Genomic DNA, 22,191 nt, shown 5'->3' with positions numbered 1-22,191 from the left:
GAACACATTTAGACCGAATTTTAATGGTTCAAAGAATGTCAGGCAAAATGGTCGGCCCTCACGCACGTTCACTTCATCAAATCTGAAGACCAAGAAAAATATCAGACAGAACAGCTCGCAGGATTGTGAGAAAAGCAATTCAAAACCCACGTTTGACTGCACGATCCCTCCAGAAAGATCTGGCAGACACTGGAGTTGTGGTACACTATTCCACTATAAAGAGATACTTGTACAAATATGGTCTTCATGGAAGAGTCATCAGAAGAAAACCTCTTCTACGTCCTCACCACAAAAATCAGCGTTTGAACTTTGCAAATGAACATATAGACAAGCCTGATGCATTTTGGAAACAAGTTCTGTGGAACGATGAGGTTAAAATAGAACTTTTTGGCCGGAATGAGCAAAGGTACGTTTGGAGAAGAAAGGGCACAGAATTTAATGAAAAGAACCTCTGTCCAACTGTTAAGCATGGGGGTGGATCAATCATGCTTTGGGGTTGTATTGCAGCCAGTGGCACAGGGAACATTTCACGAGTAGAAGGAAAAAAGGATTCAATAAAATTTCAGCAAATTTTGGATGGTAACTTGATGCCATCTGTGAAAAAGCTGAAGTTAAAGAGAGGATGGCTTCTACAAATGGATAATGATCCTAAACACACCTCAAAATCCACGGGGGATTACATCATAATTGAAAATCTATGGATAGACCTTAAAAGAGCAGTGCGTGACAGACAGCCCAGAAATCTCAAAGAACTGGAAGGCCCCGTACACACGATAGAATCCATCCGCAGATAAATCCCAGCAAATGGGTTTCTGCGGATAGATCCTATGGTGTGTACACGCCAGCGGATCTGTTTCCGCGGAGAAATCTCCTCTGGGATGGATTCCAGCAGATCGAATATTTGTTGTGCTGCACAACATATCCATCTGCTGGAATCCATTCCAACGGATGGATCCGCTCGTCTGTACAGACTTACCGGATCCATTCGTCCAAAGGGATTCCCCGCACGCGTCGTAATGATTTGACGCATGCGTGGAATTCCTTATATGACAGCGTCGCGCCCGTCGCCGCGTCATAATCGCGGCGACGGCGCGAAACGTCATCGGCAGAGGATTTCCGCGCGGATTTCAATGCGATGGTGTGTACACTCCATCCCATCGAAATCAGCGGATATCTTTGAGAGGATTTATCCGTGGAAACGGTCCGCTGGACCGTATCTGCGGATAAATCCTCTCGTGTGTATGGGGCCGAAGACTTTTGTAAGGAAGAATGGGCAAAGATACCTCAAACAAGAATTGAAAGACTCTTGGCTGGCTACAAAAAGCGTTTACAAGCTGTGATACTTGCCAAAGGGGGCAGTACAAGATATTAACTCTGCAGGGTGCCCAAACTTTTGCAGACGCCATTTTTTTGTTTTCTGTAATTTTGAAAATGTAAATGATGGAAATAAAATCTAACTTTTTTTGACATATTATAAGAATGTCTAATCTGTAATTTGATGACTTTTGGAGATTTTTCCATCTTTCCTTGGCTTCGTTATGCACATTAATACAAATTTTTACCTGGGGTGCCCAAACTTTCGATCCCACTGTAAATAGATAACTATTGACTCAGAGGATATTATTTTTATTCTGATATACAAGTAAGCTTTGTCTCTCTTACCAGTAGCCACACTGTAGACACCAACAGAATCAGAATGATATCCAACAGCCAGCAGTTCTCTGTTGGGGGACAGGGCTAGAGAAAGCACTGGAGACTGTGCATTATTTACACAGGCACGTCCATGGAATCTTCCAAGACCTCCAGATGATACCTGTACCTGTATATAAAAACACACACACTTATTATATACCCTAAGATTCCATTCCTAAATTAATTGTGAATCAGAATGTGGTTCATTACCTTGCCATCCTCTCCTCCAGTTAGAAGGTATTCCCCATGATGCAGAAAGTTAGCAGTCAGAGCTGAGCCACTGTGAGCTCTAAATCTAGACAATTCAACTTGTGTTTCCCATGACCAAAGTGACACCCAGCCATCAAGGTAACCAGAGACAACAACACTGCCTTCCATGGAGAAGGACACCGTTCTTACTGAAGAGGAACCTTGCATAACCTAAAACAGATTAGGACCATGTTACCAATCTTTCATACATAGTTAATGACGCTGAATAGTGGTTTGATATGAAAACATTTATAGAGACATTAAAAAAAATAAAAAAAAAAATAAATGAAGCTGAATAGTATATACAATAGGTTTTTTCAGAAGAATTCATAAAGGGTGTCGTATAATTCCATTGGGGCACAAAAGTCTTGGTGCTTGCACCTGATTTATGTTCACAGAGGACAAAGATACATGAACTTATCTATGGCTGCACTGTGGAGTAGTGTCCACACTGGAAATCCCTTCCTCAGTGAATTCCCTCCCTGGCCACTGCATCCATCACACAGACAGGCACATGGCCAAGAAGTTTTGTACTGGGGTGGGTGAACCCCATCGGGTCCCTTTTCTTTTGATTGACCATGCACATCAGTGGGTGGCTCCATAGTGCTATTCAGTCCAATAGCCACTTTTGAATCCACCCTCTGACGTATGCTGTCAATCAAAATGAAAGCAGACCGGATCAGAAACTTGTCACTCAGTTCGCCATCAATCTCCGCCAACCCAGTGAGTGGCAAGTCATTTGACATCCCTTGTATCCTCATTTACCTTCTGACCGAGGAATCTCCTGGCTGACAGCTAAATGGGGCCGGGCATATAGCATGGTGTGTAAAGCTGTCACATACAAGAGAGCTTCCCAGCACAGACATGGCCCGCTCTAAGTACTGTTTCAACGCTGTGTGCCAGATCAGAGTTGGTCTTAATTACCACCAGATTCCTAACTGGTGGCAATTCGTTGTCACTGCCATAGTAAAAGGTTCTGAATAGGACAGTAGTAAGAATTATCTGAATTTGCCACAGGAGTCAGTAGTGGTACCAACATTGGCACAAATGCTTGTCTGAGTGAGGTGCAAATAGTTCATCGAAAAACTACCACCAGAAAAGGGCTGTTAGGAATGTTTTGAATGCCCCTAATTGTGACTTACTGCACTCCTTTTCCAGTTTTCCAATCGCACCACAGATATTTTCCCATCCCAGGAACCAACTGCTACTTCATGACCTCTGGGGTGAAACGCAGTACAGTTAAGGGGGCTGGAGAAAGTGGTAGAACTTAACAATGAATAGCGGCTGGTATCCCATGACTGAAAAAAAAAAAGAGAAAAGGAGAAGTGTAGTTAGAAAAAGTACTGTTCACATAACATATAGGACATGAAAATACATTAAATAAGACTTAGTCACCTTCAGCTGACAGTCTAGAGAGCAGGTGATTAGCTGTTTGTGATCTGCACTGATACAGCATCCTGTGACCTGTCGCCTATGTGCTTCAATTCTGTGTAAACTGAAAGAAAAAAAAAAAAGGATTACAAATCGCATTATGAACAACATACATTGCAATACACATTGGTATGTATTTATTTTTTGATGGCTGCCAGAGTTAAAGAGCCTGACAGGAAATATATACAATGGCCACAGCAGGTGTACTTATAAGTGATTCCAATAACCCCTGGACTTTTTTAATGTTATGAAGAATGCCACAGAAAGTTCTGGAAGAAACTAAGATGGACAAAAATGTCCAAATTCTCCCACATGGACAGGAGTTAGGAGAATATGGTGGGGAGATATTGCTATTGTAAGAATCCATGATATATAAGAAAGCAGAGAACTGTTCAGGTATTCTGACGGCTGGCATCATAGCTGTCAGAATACAATGGATGGCAGGGATTTGTCCAAACCCTCTATAAGCGTGGATGGAAGGACCTGTTCCATTTCTTTTGTTTAGTCCACGGTCAGTTTTAGATTGAGTTTATTCGATTTTCAGTCAATTTTAAAGGTTATGCAGGTTTTATGCAGGTATGTATAATAGTGAAACAAAAGTACTAAACAGCTCATTTACATTATTTTCAGTCCAGTAAATATAAAACATTGCATAGCAATGTTATTGACTTCTCTGGTTATTTGCCTTCCCTGGTTATGCCATCCCCCTTATTAAAGTGGAGGTTCACCCGGAAATAACAATTTTTAACCTTAGATGGATGCTCATTTTGTCTAGGGGAATCGGCTAGTTGTTTTAAAATCGAAGCAGTACTTACCTTTTTAGAGAGCGATCTTCTCCGCCGCTTCCGGGTATGGTCTGCGGGACTGGGCGTTCCTATTTTGATTGACAGTCTTCCGACAGGCTTCCGACGGTCGCATCCATCGCGTCACGATTTTCCGAAAGTAGCCGAACGTTGGTGTGCAGGCGCCGTATAGAGCCGCACCGACGTTCGGCTTCTTTCGGCTACTCGTGACGCGATGGATGCGACAGTCGGAAGCCTGTCGGAAGACTGTCAATCAAGAAGGAACGCCCGCTCCTGAAGACCCATACCCGGAAGCGGCGGAGAAGATCGCTCTCTACAACGGTAAGTACTGCTCGGATTTTAAAACAACTAGCCGATTCCCCTAGACAAAATGAGCATCAATCTACGGGTAAAACATTTTTTATGGGTGAACTCCCGCTTTAACATGTGAATAAAATATTTAACTCAAACCTGGTGAGTGGGGCCGGCAGGGTGTTGTACACAGCTTCCTGAAAACAGCACCCAGTACTCCTTTCAAGAGCCTGCACGCAGTGCTGGTTGTGGGGAGGAGTTATGTAAATATCAAAATGCCTTAAAGGGTAGTTGCCAGTCTGAACTGAAATCCACTAAATAAAGGGGCGGATCAGAGAAACTAAGGATGGGGAGGAAGAACCTAGATCATGCTAGATGATCTTCAGCCAGGATATAAAATAAGCTCTGACATGCTGTCAGATTTTTATTTTGGTCTGTGTGCAGATTTCCTCACTTTATGCCGGGTAAAATCGCGGTCAGCAGAACAGGAAGCACATGGAAATGTCACCAATGGTTTTCAGGGTAACAGTAGAAACCCAACAGGAGTTCTAATGCTATCCAACTGTATCCAAACCTAGAAAACGTTTTTGACTTGACTCACTCAGCACAGGAAAGGAGTCTCTGAAAAAAATTGCAAGACTGAATGTAAAGCTGCCCATAGATGGATTGAACACAAAACCTCCTGCGCTCTGGTGTTTCGCCAAACCGGGTACAGCAGTGTAGTCTAACGACAAAAATCAGAAGTCTTGCAGCCCTCCACAGAACAAAGGGTGTTCATATGGCTAAAACGAAACAGAAAATAAAGGAGGGCGCACCGACCTTGTGCATTACCACTAAAATTTATTAAAACAGAATAAAAAGCAATTGTCCTACTCACAAACAATCATAAGTAAACGCTTTTCAGACAACTGGACTGGACCTCGCGGCACCTGCCAGTGGAACTTCAGACATCTGAACGGCTGACGTGTTTCTGGGGCGTACCCCCTTCTTCAAAGCCTGGATAGTCCGTGATACCTCTCTCCTACTGCGTGTCATCCTTTTATTTAGGTGCATGTGTGTATGTATGGGCGTCTCCCGACGCTACTGCCCAATGACTGCAAGTCCCACCTTTATCACGGGGCACCCCCTAGCTTGGCTGCCACCCCAGATTGTCAGCCACGACTATGAAGGACAGATAGTGCCGGGGCAATCACCGCACCTCTGTACAATCCCCAGTCCCCCTGTCAGTGCACGACAAGTGGCAGGAGTCACCAGACCCACCAATACATTAAACGGTGATCACAGTTCCCAAAACCACAGACACCACCCAGTCATTGGCCAGTAGCGTCGGGAGACGCCCATACATACACGCACCTAAATAAAAGGATGACACGCAGTAGGAGAGAGGTATCATGGACTATCCAGGCTTTGAAGAAGGGGGTACGCCCCAGAAACGCGTCAGCCGTTCAGATGTCTGAAGTTCCACTGGTAGGTGCCGCGAGGTCCAGTCCAATTGTCTGAAAAGTGCTTACTTATGATTGTTTGTGAGTAGGACCATTGCTTTTTATTCTGTTTTAATACATTTTTAGTGGTAATGCACAAGGTTGGTGCACCCTCCTTTCTTTTCTGTTTCATAGATGGATTGGTCATTTTTGATCAGCCAGTGGGCTAAAAAAAATAAATAAAAAAAAATGATTCATCCATCTACACAAATATAGGTAGACAGAGCAAACCTCCCTGCTGTGCTATTCTATTCTGACAATGCGGACTCCTCCACTGTTAAAATACACTGGTCAGAGCTGTAGCCGATTAGCTGCATGTGGTGATCAAATGAAAAGTTTACAACAATCCTGTTCGAGAGAAGTCGATCGTTAGATTGACTCATCTGCATCAGAAACAGCCATAGATAGATCTAAATTTGGCCAGTCCTTGCTAAACTAGACAATTAAAAAAAAAAAAATGTCTTACTTGAGAGAAGTAAAGGGCGTTTTTGTAGTGCCTCAGTGTGAAAGGGTAAGGCGTTTTTACAACGCTTTCAATTGATTTCAATGGAGAGGAGCGTTTTTTTCAGCGCCCAAAAGCTGCTCCAAAGATGCTGTTGCAGGACTCAGTGTGAAAGGGTGCATTGAGATGCATGGAGAGCGTTTTATGAGCGTTTTAATAGCGATATTTTTAATGCTAAAACGCTGTAAAAACACTTCAGTGTGAAAGGGGTCTCTAATGGGGACAGAGAGATGGGAATCCCCCACCCTCGAAAGTAAAGATAAATAGACACGGGTATAGATTTGGGGTAATGATGATTTTTTAGATGGCCTAGGAGAATTAAGAGTATATGCTGTAGTATAGATTCATTTTTGTATTTAAGTGCATGTTAGAGGATAGATCCATTTGTGTACCTATATGTATTTTCTATGTATTTATGTGTACCTTAAGAATGTTTTTGTATTTTTATGAATGACTTGCAAATTGTTTTGCAAAGTATGCAAGATTTTGTATCTGTAAAAATTTATAAAAAACAATTTAAAATTAAATGAAAGTCTCTACCTATGAGGAGAGGGGGTGTGTGCCTTTCCTCCAATCAACTGACTTGGCTGTATGCCCAGGCTTCACTGCAGAGTGATAAAATCTCCTAACATGATCTGAACTTTCTAAACAGTATATAAAGCTGAAGAAAGCAGATATACATGTAAGACTTATGTAGGGAGATTTGTTTCATCTCTGTGCATCATTTGAGGCTGTTCATTTCACTGGGTATATGTGGGGTTTACATCCACTTTAAGAATCTTAGAAATAGTTCTTACCGACAGCCATCTGTTATATTCCAGATCTCCATTATTCCATCATAGGAGCCAATACAGAGTAATGCTTCAGAAATGAACGTACAGGTAGATACTCCGTCACAGCCACTGTACAGTGTTCTGACTTCCTGCAACACAACATAAAGGGGGTAGTAGTCTAATTAAACAAAACACTCCTTAGGGACACAGTATAGGGACACAAAAATGTCCACACCACTCTTCTAATCAAAAGGAAATGCTGGTGAGAATTTAAGTGGAAGTTTTAAATCCAATGCTAAACCTAGCCTCTGCCACATTCTAAGCCTATCTACCTGTAAACAAACCTTGCTGTACTTATCTATTCTGTAGCTGCCTCGGTTGGGTCTCCAGGGGCAGATGCTGTGTGCAGGAGAAAACAGACAACAGCAGGGAAATGAATTGGGAGCAACGCCATCCATGGAGTTACTCCCAAGGGGGGGTTCCGTTGTCGGCTGCTTCTCCTGCACACTCCCACACACTAAAGCTGCTGCTGACAGCTCAGCATGGGACCAGCCTGGAGCGGCTGCAGAACATACAAGTATAGAAATTTTTTCTTTACAGGGTTAGATAGATTAGGCTTAGAATGTGTCAGAGAGTAGGTTTAAAGTTAGGTTTACCTGCCATAGCATATGCAATGCTGTATTGCCAGTCGTGTGATTTACACACCTCTGCCACAATGCATTTCCAGGCAGGTAATTCACTTAGTCCTGCATTATTAATCCTGCCTTTATACCTCTAGCCTGATCATTATACAATAAATCCGCATCATCACCTCTGTCCAATGAGCCCATTCTGAAAGTAGTAATACTGATCAACAGCAGTAACTAAACCAGGATATACCTCTTCCTAAGGTGAGTGTAAAACACTCTCATGCCTAAGCCTATTTCTGACATTTGTTAAAATCAGTATTTTTTGATAGATTACTTAGAATTTTTAGCAATCATTGGAATATTTTATGTTTATTTCATGAATTAAAAAAAACTAAACAGTAAAGTTAGCCCAATTTTTTTGTATAATGTGAAAGATGATATTACACCGAGTAAATAGATACCCAACATGTCACAATTTGTCACAATTTGAAATTGCACACACTGGAATGGCGACAAACTACGGTACCTAAAAGAAACTCTATAAGTGACGCTTTCAAATTTGTTTACGGATACCAGGTTAGAGTTTACAGGGGAGGTTTCTTATATACAGGGACTGAACGTGTTAGTAATCATGTCTTACAAGCCTGATGCTAATTAAAGTGCATTTGCATAATTTAAATGAATCATTTCATTGTATAATTAAGAATGTTATTTGGGAATTTAAGTGCATCTATACTAAATTTATTCCAGCTTCCCAGACATTAGATGTGGTGGCTGCATTCGTTTTTTTTTTTTCAGATCCTTCACAACACATTTCTTATCCTAGGGTTACATTAACTCACTATGCAATATCTATGGAGAAGCAGGATTGTTACTATAGGACAGGAAAAATGTTTTACAATTACAAAGTACCTCTCACTCTCCTTATCTACACTGCAGGCTTTTTTTTTCACTTATCAAACAGATATAACAAAACACATTCAATAGTATTAACAGAACAAAAAGGTAGAAAACAACAGAGTTTGTTAGCATTTACTTACACTTTAATTTAATATTAAATGGTTGGACTAATCTGTTATAATGAATGTGGACAAAGAAAATGACAAATCCAATACCTCGCCACTATTTGTATACAGGATGTGAAGTGAACCATTACTGGTGCCCAGCACTGCCATGTCTCCGTTTGCACTCAGGCCAACACAACCCGGAGTAGAAGGAACATCCAACGATTTACTGAGAAAGAGAAGACAACTCTGATTTAAAATGACTAAAGCATAGCGATTAAGCAGACTATCCTTGCATTTTTTTAATTCTCTTTTTGCTCTAGGCTATACGCTCTTGTGAGTATTATCATCATCATCATCTGTTGTGGTGTGTGCGTGTACATATATTGTTTTGGAGGTTCTAGAGTTTAGAACCAGTAGCATGCAAAAAATAAAAATAAAATCTATCAATATTAGCAAATGTCATGTACAGAGTGTGCATGTTCTCCCCAGACTTTGTGATATGTACATGAGTAATATAATAAAATAAAGTTAAAAAAAGTTTAAAAAATACGAGAGAGAGAGAATGAGAGAGAGATTTTCAGACCTGGAACAGACATTGGTGGAGTTGGGTTTATTGTTCCATGCTGTGATGAGCTCAGATGCAGGGCTCTTGAAGTCAGCCAAAATCTCTTGTGCTTGAATGCACACTGGTGATGTATCAGGCTCGTTCAAAGCCAACTGATAAAACAGTGAAGGATTCTGGGTAAGAATATACAAGGATCGCTCAATAAACTCCTTGAATTCCCTTACAGGTGGCTCTGAAATTTCATTCGTTTCCATCTCATCCTGAGCAGCTGAGAGGGAGGACGTCTCCTCTGATATGGCAGTTTCTTAAATGTAAAAAAGACCAAGACAAAATTATTGGAAACATTTTAATCCCGTAGGCTATATTAAGTATTGCGTCACCATTAATAATATTTCTACCATCATCAGGCCCTTTCTTTAGGGCCTGATGATGGCCCTAAAGCCATCAAAAGGTCCTAAAGCCATAGTGTACTAAGTACACTAGGTAGTACCCCTTTAATACTTAATTATATAGTGCACCTGTTTCTATTCCCCTGGTGAAATAAACAAAAATTGTCACCCAGTGGCAAAATGGTCCCTAAGCAGCACAACAGAAAGACATACTACCCCAACATATGCTTCGAAATCTGTCTGTCGCTCCCGGGGGCTGTCTATGCTGAACATAGTGCCACCCCTTCTGCCTGCTGCTCTGCTGGAACCTGGACCACACTAAACCGACAGGTGGGTCAGCAAAGGCAACACAGATGGCAACTCCTCCATGCAATCTTTCTATCTTTCTATCTACCTTCCAACTTCTACATTATGCTGCCACACTGCCATCCAACTCACCCCCTGGTCAACACCTTTCTTTCCCCCCAATGTAACTGTGTCTACTTGCCAATCAACTCACCTTCCCAAATCACCCCCATGCCATCACACTTGTAGCATCTATTACCCACCTCCCCAGATGCCAACAGCAACCTACCTCACTCCCCCCTTATAGTGCTTTCCCCACAGCCCACCTTTTGATTTCACAGTGCCAGCTCCCAAATACAGTGCATCCCTTCCAGCTCACTGTCTCCATTTTACTGTCATACTCCCCTTTACTTCATCAATGCATCAGTTCCTCTAATTTCCCCTATACTGCCTCTGTCCCTCTTCATCTGCATACTACACCCAGCTCTGCTATACAAACTTACAAAGTTTTGGAACAGGCACACTTTTGCTAGTATGAATATAAGACAAACAGCGTAACAGACAGATAACCAACATTGGAGAAGGAGAGGGGAGCAACTGTGCATGTTTATATGCACATTTTAGCATATATAGTACATTATCATTTTAAATATATCAATTACCATTCAAGAAAATGGTATTGTGGTATTACTCTTTCCAGTATCTTGTATTTCACAACAAAGGAACTAATCTGCTTTCACTGTATGCCTTGCTGTGTACAGTCAGTTAGATGCTTTACTACTTACTGATAACCAAGTAAGGTACTGCTTTTCAGTATTGTGTAGTTCTGTGTAAGTGGCCACATGAACAGGTCCACTAATGCGGTTTTGGTGAAAGGAGGAAACACATTAATACAACTAGTGTTTGATAAAAAAAAAATTTTTTGCATGTAACCTTCTGTTGCAATGCCAGTTCTTCAAAAACAAGAAAGATAATGCAATAGAGAATAAATGATTTATTTTTTATTTTTAAATAACTCACCATATCTACTGTAAACTTGGCACAGGTGAGACAAGAGTCCTAGGACAGCATGTGCCTTCAGGAAAGGAATCGATATGAGGAGCTTACCCATAGTATGGAACTGCCTGCCACATAGCTGAAAGACAAAGTGCATGCTTACTTCCATAAATATTAGAACATGAATAACAGTAAAAAAAATTGCATACACTTTAGCATACCAGATGATGGGACAGCTCACTCAGACATTCAGCATGAAGTGCAGGTGAAGATTCAGGGTCTTCAGGAGAAGAAACCGCCCAAAAATGAGCTGTAGGGAACAAAGAACACATTAAGTGTTTAAAATGAGAGCCTTATTGTAAAAACACACCATTAAAGTACTAATACATGGTTTCAATCACCCACCAGCTATAAGAAGATGTACAGTGTGGACAACATCAGATTTTCCAAAGTAACGCTTCTCAACAGCTTCCCGCAACAGACAACTAGAGAGATGCAGCCTTGGCTCACTAGTCATGTTACGATTCCACAACCCAAGAACACTGTAAAGGGAAAAAATAACAAAAAAGGGCTAGAACAACATTATCTGGCTATAAAACACATATAAAAACAAGAACACCAAACAACATGACAGAACAATGACAGAAAATTAAGCCAAAGTCTCTGCACCTTTTCAGCCCTGTGAGAAGCAGAGAGAATGTGGCCATAGGAATATTGTTTGCATTAATGGCTGCGCTTAGCATTTCATCCCAACTTGCTGTGTACACAGAGTTTATTTGCTGCATAGAGCTCAGAATCCTTAGCAGATCTCTCTCCCAAAGTCCTGAAATAAATCACAAGAAAAAAAGTAAATAAACAAAGCAAACAAAAGCAAAAAAATCAGTTAGTAGTTAATAGTACAGCAAAAAAGATACTACCTTTTCGGGAGATGCAGATGGCTGTCAAAGCAATGCCAACATTGTTAGCTCCATGTTCTTCTTCCAGCATTTCAAGTCTCTTCTGAATAAGAGGTGGAAGGGTTGCTGGCAACTTCTGTATGTCATCAGACAGCTATGTAAGGAATTAGAATTATATGAGGAATGCCAACATAATATTGTTGCATAGGATTATGATATAAACACATAGCTGTAGTAGATTACAACATAGTCTGCCATTTTATAAATACCATCTACTACTGTGATAATAAAATATTGTCTGCTGGAAAAGGAAAGAGCCGGGGGGGGGGGGGGGGGGGGCACAGGACTGCTTGTCAGGCAATTAGGCATTAGCATACAATGCTACTGAAGTAATTGTACTAAAACATACTATTAATCATCATATCTATGCTTCTGAAATTGCCATCTACATATCACAAATCTATCCATAGCCTAAGCAATATGGGGACTGATGCATCACTGAGGCAGGTGAAACAGGGAAGTATATTGGTAAATTTACATTGATAAAATTAAGGGAAAAGTTTGTCAAGAAATGACTAGGCAAGAAAAAACAATGCTTATTAAGAAAATATATAGTTCACCAACCTTCTCGAAGACTGCACTCATTCGTAGTTCCTCGCAGGCCATGGTTAGATACAGAGGATCACGTGTTCCCTTCTTGATCATCAGGAGGCGCAACTGGATGAGTAGAGGTGCATAAATTGTCCAATTATTGAGCAATATGGTAAATGGTATATATTTTTGGTCAATATGACTGGCAATGCATGTACAAATTGGTCTAGAGGGCAATCCATGTAAGGTCAGCACAGTTTGGGATAAAGATGTAGGGGCATTTGAAGAGGATCAATGGGAAGTCATGCTACAGTCTGTGCAGTTCATCTCCTTAAATGTATCTCACCAGCTTTCCCAACTCTATAGCCTTCTAAGAGTCCATTACACCCCAGTTAAACTTCATGCCATGGGGCGAAGACAGGACTCAATCTACAGCAAAAATAAAAGAGATCACAAAGATCTTATTCACATGCTATGGCAATGTCCCAAGCTACACCAGTACTGGGAGTCGGTCGTAGACACCCTCAATTTAGTTTTGCAAAAGACAATAAAGCTAGAACCGAAGCAATGCATACCGGGTATACGAGGAGGATAACACATCAAATTGAGGCATTATACAAAGCACTACTTCAGGCTCACAATTTGATTCTCCAGTATGGGAAATCAAAGACCCCTCCAACCCAGGAGGAGTGGTTATGTGCTTTGTGGATTACCTTTCAATATGAGATTCGCAAAACTATGGGAGCCCTGGTTGGCCACCCTGGGTCTTACAATCCGAGATCTTCTGCTACACAGATTGTTATAATCCCTCTAAACGATCAGGTTAAACCCATACTTCCTTGGCTGACAGGGTCAAGATAGCTTGCACTCTGAGCTGAGATTTAACAAGGTCTCCATTTGCTGATACCATTACTCTGTATGAGCCGAATCAATGTTTGCATTTCATGTAATTTTTCCATGTACTGTAGACTGTTTTCATTAGGCAGTTGGTTGTATACACTAATTTTTTCCCCTGATATTTGTATTGCACTGTATGCTGGAAAGTTAAATAAATCTTATTTTCAGAATTAAAAAAAAAAAAATTGTACTTTGTTCCATAAGGCTTAGCTGACTGACCCATTCCGTGGATTGCTGTATTTTGCACTGGAGAAGGCAAAGAGATGGCCAGCAACTAAGGTTTTTAAAAAAAGCATGCATCAAGTTTCCATTGAAATGGCTTATTTGTTTTTGCAGATTCAACATACACTGACTAAGTGATAAGGATAGCAGTCTTGCAGATTTAAGTTTTCTTTACTTGTGCTCAATGACCTAAAATACTTTAGCAGCTATAAATATTGCATACACAGAGCTTAATATCTGCAAATTCAGAGTGATTGATAATAATGTGAAGTATGGTAGCTGCGCTGTGTTTTAAGGTATCTGATGATACTACAATGAACAATACAGATGAAAGTGAACAAACACCTATAATCTTGTAAAGATTTAACAGTGAAAATACAAAGTAAAATGGCTACTACATATACAAACACCAAAAATAGCATAAAATAAGTGGGGGAAAAAAAAAATGTGCAAAACTATCAAAAATCACACATGTGATAAAGTCATGTCCATAAATAAGGATCAAATCTAGCAGTTCAGTAATTCCTCCACAGAACAGTGTCTAGATAAAACACCTCCACCAAAATTGCAATGTGTACAAATGAAATCTTCAGTGATGATACCTCTGATGTGCTGGCAGCTCACCTCACAGCTGCTTACCCAAACAGCTAACTGAGATCCTGATCGCAGCTGGATGTGTGGGTTGAAAAAACACCTCCTCCTGACTCCTAAGACAGCTCTCTGCGGGTAAAGATTTGAGAAAATGCACTCACATGAATGAAAGGACAGCGGGCATAAATCCATGAGTGCCAAACTCGTATTCCCCTCAGAGTGTTAGCTATACAGGTGAAAGTGTGAGCTCATCCTCATACGTCCAAATGGCAAGGCTCAATGTATCATGGGAGCATTAAGAAGAGCGAAAAAGAGACCATAGCGTGACTCCATATAATGGATACATTTAATAAAAAAAACTCAGGTAGTGAAGTAGTGAAGTAGAATAAAACATCCACGAGCGCCGAAAACGTATTAAAACTTCAGACTCAGACTCTGTCTGTACCCGGTGCTCCAATCCCTACGTATCGTCACATCACGTGACTTATCAGGGGATAACGGTTATGCCCGCTGTCCTTTTATTCATGTGAGTGCATTTTCTCAAATCTTTACCTGTTCGAGGTACCCTCACAGTGTCACGCTATATGCATTGCATATATCTTCTCTTTTTCATGACACACATTGGCCGCTGAGAGCTGTCTTAGGAGTCAAGAGGAGGTGTTTTATCAGCCCACACATCCAGCTGCGATCAGGATCTCAGTTAGCTGTTTGGATAAGCAGCCGTGAGGTGAGCTGCCAGCACATCAGAGGTGTCATCACTGAAGATTTCATTTGTGCACATTGCAATTTTGGTGGAGGTGTTTTATCTAGACACTGTTCTGTGGAGGAATTGCTGGACTGCTAGATTTGATCCTTATTTATGAACAGGACTTCATCACATGTGTGATTTTTGGATAGTTTTGCCCATTTTTTTCCCCCCACTTATTTTATGCTAGTTTTGGTGTTTGTATATGAAGTAGCCATTTTACTTTGTATTTTCACTGTTAAATCTTTACAGGATTATAGGTGTTTGTTCACTTTCATCTGTATTGTTCATTGTAGTATCATCAGATACCCTAAAAAAAAAAAAATGTATTTCACAGTTTAAGTTTACCCACAATCCCTTTACTTCGCATTCCCTTTTCACTTTCACCTTCCCATTCCCTCCCCCACAGCGCAGCTACCATACTTCACATTATTATCACTTTTTCTGTTAGGATCAGATCCACAGGTGCTGCTGCAGTCCCCCCCCCCCCCAATCCATCAGACAGCGCCAGAGTTCTCTATTTCTATCTCAGAGGGATTGATGGTTATGTGTATGGGACACAGTAGACCTCGGCACATATGTTCCAACAATGCAGTGCATATACCGTGCATTCTTTGCATAAAATGGAGACATAATTTGCACTGGGTTGCAATACTATGGGCCTGATTTACTAAGCTATGTGCGCTGCGCTGGTTCATGCATTAATTAGTACTCCGGGTGGAGGCTTAATCAGGCGCATGAACCAGCGTAGCAGCCGGCGCATTGAAACTAATATGTAAAGCCGCGCCGAACTCCCTATAGAAGTCTATGGGAGAAATCAAAAGTGTTCATTTTAAAGGCTAATCTGCAAGTTTTGTCCTAAAAAGTGTTTGGGGACCTCAGTCCTGCCCCAGGGAACATGTATCAATGCTTTTTTTATTTTTTAAAACGGCCGTTTTTTCGGGAGCAGTGAAATTAATAATTCTTAAAGTGAAACAATAAAAGTGAAATATTCCTTTAAATTTCGTACCTAGGGGGGGTGTAATGTCAGCATGTGAAATAGCGCATTTTTCCCGCACTTAGAACTCCCCCTGCACAAAGTGACATTCTGAAGGAAAAAAGTCATTTAAAAATTCACACGCGGCTATAATGAATTGTCGGCTCTGACAATTCTAAAGGGATTCATTCATAAAACAAACAAAAAAATGTGTAGGGGTTCCCCCAAATTAAATTACCAGGCCCTTCAGGTCTGGAATGGATATTAAGGGGAACCCCGCCGTAAAAACCAAAAAAAAAAAAGACGTGCGGTTCCCGGCAAATATCCATTCCAGACCCTTCAGGTCTGGTGTGGATTTTAAGGGGAACTCCACCCCAAATTGAAAAAAAAAATGGCGTGGAGTCCCCCTAAAAATCCACACCAGACCCTTATCCGAGCACGTTGACCTGGCCGGCCGCAGAAAAGAGGGGGGGACAGAGTGCGGCCCCCCCCCCTCTCCTGAACCGCACCAGGCCACATGCCCTCAACATGGGGAGGATGTCCCCATGTTGATGGGGACAAGGGTCTCATCCCCACAACCCTTGCCCGGTGGTTGTGGGGGTATGCGGGCGGGAGGTTTATCAGAATCTGGAAGACCCCTTTAACAAAGGGGACCCCCAGATCCTGACCCCCCCCCTGTGTGAAATGGTAATGGGGTACATTGTACCTCTACCATTTCACCCCAAAAAAAATGTCAAAGTGATAAAAATGACAGTAGCCGGTTTTTGACAAATCTTTTAATAAAGTCTTCTTTTCTTCTTTCCTTCGGGGTTCTTCCGCTGCTTCTTCTCGTCCACATCTTGCCCGACGTCTTCTTCTATCTTCTCCGTCCGTCCTTCAGCCTTCTGGTCCCGCATCTTGTGTCTTCTGCGGTCTTCTTCTCGGTCCGCCAGCCTTCTCGTCCGCATCTTGTGTCTTCTCCGGACCCAGCGTTTGAATTTGAATTGGCCGTCGTCTTCCCGCTCCTGGGACCCGCCCCCCTCTGACGCCACAAGTAAACTCCTTAGAAGGTCATGTGCGTCAGAGGGGGGCGGGGTCACATGAGTGTGACACGGCGGGAACTTCTTCTCCGGGCGGCGCGATTGAAATTGAATTCCCCCGCTGTGTGACGCTCTGCGACCCCGCCCCCCTCTGACGCACATGACCTTCTAAGGAGTTTACTTGTGGCGTCAGAGGGGGGCGGGTCCCAGGAGCGGGAAAACGGCGGCCAATTACAATTCAAACGCAGGGGACGAGAAGGCGGCGGACCGAGAAGAAGACCGCAGAAGACCCAAGATGCGGACGAGGAGGCGGACGGAGAAGACAACGGGCAAGATGCGGGACCAGAAGGCGGAAGGACGGACTGAGAAGATAGAAGAAGACGTCGGGCAAGATGTGGACGAGAAGAAGCAGCGGAAGAACCCCGAAGGAAAGAAGAAAAGAAGACTTTATTAAAAGATTTGTCAAAAACCGGCTACTGTCATTTTTATCACTTTGACATTTTTTTTGGGGTGAAATGGTAGAGGTACAATGTACCCCATTACCATTTCACACAGGGGGGGGGTCAGGATCTGGGGGTCCCCTTTGTTAAAGGGGTCTTCCAGATTCTGATAAACCTCCCGCCCGCATACCCCCACAACCACCGGGCAAGGGTTGTGGGGATGAGACCCTTGTCCCCATCAACATGGGGACATCCTCCCCATGTTGAGGGCATGTGGCCTGGTGCGGTTCAGGAGAGGGGGGGGGCCGCACTCTGTCCCCCCCTCTTTTCTGCGGCCGGCCAGGTCAACGTGCTCGGATAAGGGTCTGGTGTGGATTTTTAGGGGGACTCCACGCCATTTTTTTTTTCAATTTGGGGTGGAGTTCCCCTTAAAATCCACACCAGACCTGAAGGGTCTGGAATGGATATTTGCCGGGAACCGCACGTCTTTTTTTTTTGGGGTTTTTACGGCGGGGTTCCCCTTAATATCCATTCCAGACCTGAAGGGCCTGGTAATTTAATTTGGAGGGACCCCCCTTTTTTTTTTTTGTTTTAATGAGCAATGACTCTATTCTTTATAGCCATGAGTACTTTAACCACTTGCCCACCGGGTTAATTCTGGCACTTCTCTCCTTCATGTGAAAATCACAATTTTTTGGCTAGAAAATTAATCAGAACCCCCAAACATTATATATTTTTTTTTAGCAGACATCCTAGGGAATAAAATGGCAGTCATTGCAATACTTTTTGTCACACCGTATTTGCGCAGCGGTCTTACAAGCGCACTTTTTTTGGATAAAAATCACTTTTTTGAATTAAAAAATAAGACAACAATACATTTTGCCCAATTTTTTTCTATATTGTGAAAGATAATGTTACGCCGAGTAAAATGATACCCAACATGTCACGCTTAAAAATTGCGCCCGCTCGTGGCATGGCGTCAAACTTTTACCCTTTAAAAAACTCGATAGGCGACGTTTAAAAAATTCTACAGGTTGCATTTTTTGAGTTGCAGAGTAGGTCTAGGGCTAGAATTATTGCTCTCACTCTAACGATCGCGGCGATACCTCACTTGTGTGGTTTGAATACTGTTTTCATATGCGGGCGCTACTCGCGTATGCGTTTGCTTCTGTGCGCGAGCTCGTCGCGACGGGGCGCTTTAAAATTTTTATTTGGGGTTTTCTTATTTATTTTTATTTAGTTTTATAATGTTTTACACTGAAATAAAAAAATAAAAAAAAAATGATCAGTTTTCTTCCTATTACAAGGAATGTAAACATCCCTTGTAATAGGACTAGTGTGTGACAGGTCCTCTTTATGGAGAGAGGCGGGGTCAATAAGGCTGGAAAGCATGGTATTGAAAAAAAAAAAAATAGATCTCATGCTTTCAGCTGCAATCATGTTCGTTCACCACAGTGGTGTAGTGTATAGCACTTTGACCTAGCAGCAAAAGAGTCGTTGGTTCGAATCCCGCCCGTGACAGCATCTGCATGGAGTTTGCATGTTCTCCCTGTGCCTGCGTGGGTTTCCTCCCACAATATAAAAACACGCTGTAAATCGGTTCCGGTCTAAATAAGCCCTAATATGCAGTAGTATATTAAGGTTTGGTTCTGCCCTAGGCCTGACTACATATCTGCACCTCCTAATAGAAAAATGACCCACCCCTTCCTGTCAAGGTCACACCCTGTTTTTGTATAACCCCGCCCAGTAATTTTCAGGGGACCCACACACTAGTTCTGGGGGGGCACTGGATTCCCTTAACCACTTCCATACCAGGCACTTACGCACCTTCCCGCCCAAGCCAATTTTCAGCTTTCAACACTGTCGCACTTTGAATGGCAATTGCGCGGTCATACAACACTGTACCCAAACAAAATTGGCGTCCTTTTTTCCCCACAAATAGAGCTTTCTTTTGTTGTTATTTGATCACCTCTGTGTTTTTTTTTTGCGCAACAACTAAAAAAAGACTGCAAATTTTGAAACAAAAAAACCTTTTTCTTTTTTTAGGTTAATTTTTTTGTAAATAAGTTTTTCTCTTTCAATTACGGGCACTGATATGGCGGCACTGATGGGCCCCGATGAGATGGCACTGATGGACATCGATGAGGTAGTACTGACGGCACAGATGAGGTGGCATTGATTGGCGGCGCTGCTATGCGGCACTGATGGGCACTCATAGGCGGCACTGATGGGCGGCACAGATGGGCGGCACTTATGGGTGGCACTGATGGATACTTATGGGCGGCACTTATGGGTGGCACTGATGGATACTTATGGGTGGCACAGGTGGGCACTGATAGGTGGGCACTGTGCATGGATGGGCACTGTGGGGTGGCACTGATTTTCCCAGTCAGTGCCCATTTGTGGGCACTGATTGGCATCTTTTTTCTTATTTTTTAATGCTTTTTGTTTTTTTGTTCTATAATTTTTTTTTTTTTGCACACCCTGGTGGTCCAGGGTGGGCATCCCTGGTGGTCCAGTGTGGTGATCCGAGGGGGGGCTGCGCTGATAAACAATCAGCGCGAACGCCCCCTGTCAGGAGAGCCGCCGATCGGCTCTCCTATACTCGCGTCTGTAAGACGCGAGTGAGGAAGAGCCATCGATGGCTCTTCCTGTTTACATCGTGATCAGCCGTGATTGGACACGGCTGATCACGTGGTAAAGAGTCTCCGTCTCCGTGAGAGACTCTTTACCGAGATCGGAGATGCAGGGTGTCAGACTGACACCCCGCATCACCGATCGCCGCGCTGCGTGCCCCCACAGGCGCGTGCGGCATGAAATCCTGCAGGACGTCCTGTCAGGATTGTGTAACCACTTCCCGGACGTAAATCGGCCATAGGCTGGGCGGGAAGTGGTTAATTTGCATAGTTTTTCTCTCACTTCCTGTTTGGCTATGGGGCAGGAAGTGAAGGCAAATCTCCCCAATTGGACACAGATAATCCAAAATAAACTGACAGGGCCTATAACCCTCCCTCACTCTATCCAAAATGAAAGAAAATAAAACTTGTTGATTATAGTTCTTGTCAGGGGCGGACTGACCATTGAGTCACTCGGGCACTGCCCGAGGGCCCCATGCCACTAGGGGGCCCCATCCGGGTTGCCAGGCTCAGTAAAACCAGGGACAGTATGTAAAAATCTGTGTTTTTTTTAGATCTGTCCCTGATATGTCCGAAAATGACATGCTTTTAATGTGAATATCCCAAGATTTTAGCTGCCCGCCTCTGCACTACCTCCTGGCGTGGTGGTCATCTGTAAGCCAGAGGGGCCCCATAATCTTCTATTGCCCAGGGGCCCCATGAGTTGTCAGTCCGCCCCTGGTTCTAGTTTAAGCACAAATTTCATAGAGTTTTATTGAGAGCCTTAAGAAAATATAACCATGCCAATAGGCCAGGATAGAGCGTTGCTAATATGTAGGAATGTGTGTTAGAGCACCCCACCCAATGTTAACTAAAAAATTATTAATTTGCAAATAAGTATTATCTGCTCATTTTTTTGGGGATGTCTGCACCCCTGATAGTGACAACATTTGTGAGGTGTCTTCACCCTTTCTAATTCATTCACTTCCTGTCACATAGCCAAACAGGAAGTGAGGGTAAAACCTTACTAATATCTTTTCTTGGGGACACAGAGATCAATCTAAATAGTTTCCCATTATGTAAATTGCACTCTAGCATTTTGCTGTGTACACCCCAAATTATTAGGGATCTTGGACTTTGGGGTCCATTTACTAAAGGCAAATCCACTCCTACAAGTGCAAAGCAAGGAAGAAAACAAAACAACTTTGCTTCTACAGGATTGGATGTTAAAACCATCAGTGCTTCCTCTCTGATTTTCAGCAACTATGCTTGTACTGCAGAGTGGCTTTGCCTTTACTAAACCCCAAACTAAATAATCATTTGGGGCAGGGATCCTCAAACTACGGCCCTCCAGCTGTTGTAGAACTACACATCCCATGAGGCCTTGTAATGCACTGACATTCACAGACATGACTAGGCATGATGGGAATTGTAGTTCCTGAACAACTGGAGGGCCGTAGTTTGAAGACCCATGATTTGGGGTGTACACAGCAGTGCTGGAGTGCAATTTGCTTAATGGGGACACTAGTTAGATTGACCGGTGTCCAAGAAATGACACTGGTAGGGTTTTAACCTCACTTCCTGTTCAGCTGTGTGACAGGAAGTGAAGCCAATTTTAAGAAAAGGGACACAAAGCTCAACACAAAAATAAAAAAACACAAAGCAGGGGTTCTAACACTCACTTGGCTTCCCTCAAACACCCACAATTTGAATAGGATTGCCTTGCGCTAGATTTAAGCACAGTGCTGTAAATCAGCACGTCAAGCCTGTCCACCAATAGCAAACCCCCCCCCCCACAGGCCATGTTTGCAGGTTTTCCTTCATCTTGCACATGTGCTTTAAAATAGTCTGGACAGCAATTCTTGATAAGAGAAATCCCCAAAACATGTCCTGTCGGGGGTACTTGAGGGCTGAGGACCACTGCAGAATAAATAAAATACTTACCAGTTTTTGTCTTTAAAGTCAGGGAGAATAAACATGGCAAACATTTCATGATTACACACCAGGAAAGAAGCTTAGACAAAAATCACACATAATTTGTTAGGCCCAAACCTAGTTCAGCTGCAGCTGTCAACATATGTAGCATGAAAAAGTAACAAAAGACAA

General features: G+C 42.6%; 1 protein-coding gene across 2 annotated transcripts in view; it reads right to left on the bottom strand.

Annotated features, from left to right (window-relative positions):
- LOC120939985 (telomerase protein component 1-like) overlaps window positions 1–22,191 on the bottom strand; it is a 119,646-nt gene that overhangs the window by 34,612 nt on the left and 62,843 nt on the right. For both annotated transcript variants that reach the window (XM_040352481.1, XM_040352490.1), the window contains exons 28-40: window positions 12,614–12,706; window positions 12,011–12,143; window positions 11,763–11,916; window positions 11,499–11,635; window positions 11,315–11,403; window positions 11,118–11,232; window positions 9,442–9,727; window positions 8,967–9,084; window positions 7,247–7,371; window positions 3,337–3,436; window positions 3,084–3,239; window positions 1,903–2,112; window positions 1,663–1,819 (exon numbers count right to left, since the gene is read on the bottom strand). In XM_040352481.1, the coding sequence (XP_040208415.1) occupies window positions 1,663–1,819; window positions 1,903–2,112; window positions 3,084–3,239; window positions 3,337–3,436; window positions 7,247–7,371; window positions 8,967–9,084; window positions 9,442–9,727; window positions 11,118–11,232; window positions 11,315–11,403; window positions 11,499–11,635; window positions 11,763–11,916; window positions 12,011–12,143; window positions 12,614–12,706 (1,873 nt within the window). The remainder of the gene's footprint in view (window positions 1–1,662; window positions 1,820–1,902; window positions 2,113–3,083; window positions 3,240–3,336; window positions 3,437–7,246; window positions 7,372–8,966; window positions 9,085–9,441; window positions 9,728–11,117; window positions 11,233–11,314; window positions 11,404–11,498; window positions 11,636–11,762; window positions 11,917–12,010; window positions 12,144–12,613; window positions 12,707–22,191) is intronic.

The sequence above is a fragment of the Rana temporaria genome, chromosome 1, assembly GCF_905171775.1.
Source record: "Rana temporaria chromosome 1, aRanTem1.1, whole genome shotgun sequence".
NCBI classification, from domain to species: Eukaryota; Metazoa; Chordata; class Amphibia; order Anura; family Ranidae; genus Rana; species Rana temporaria.
This window is presented reverse-complemented; position numbering and strand designations above follow the sequence as displayed.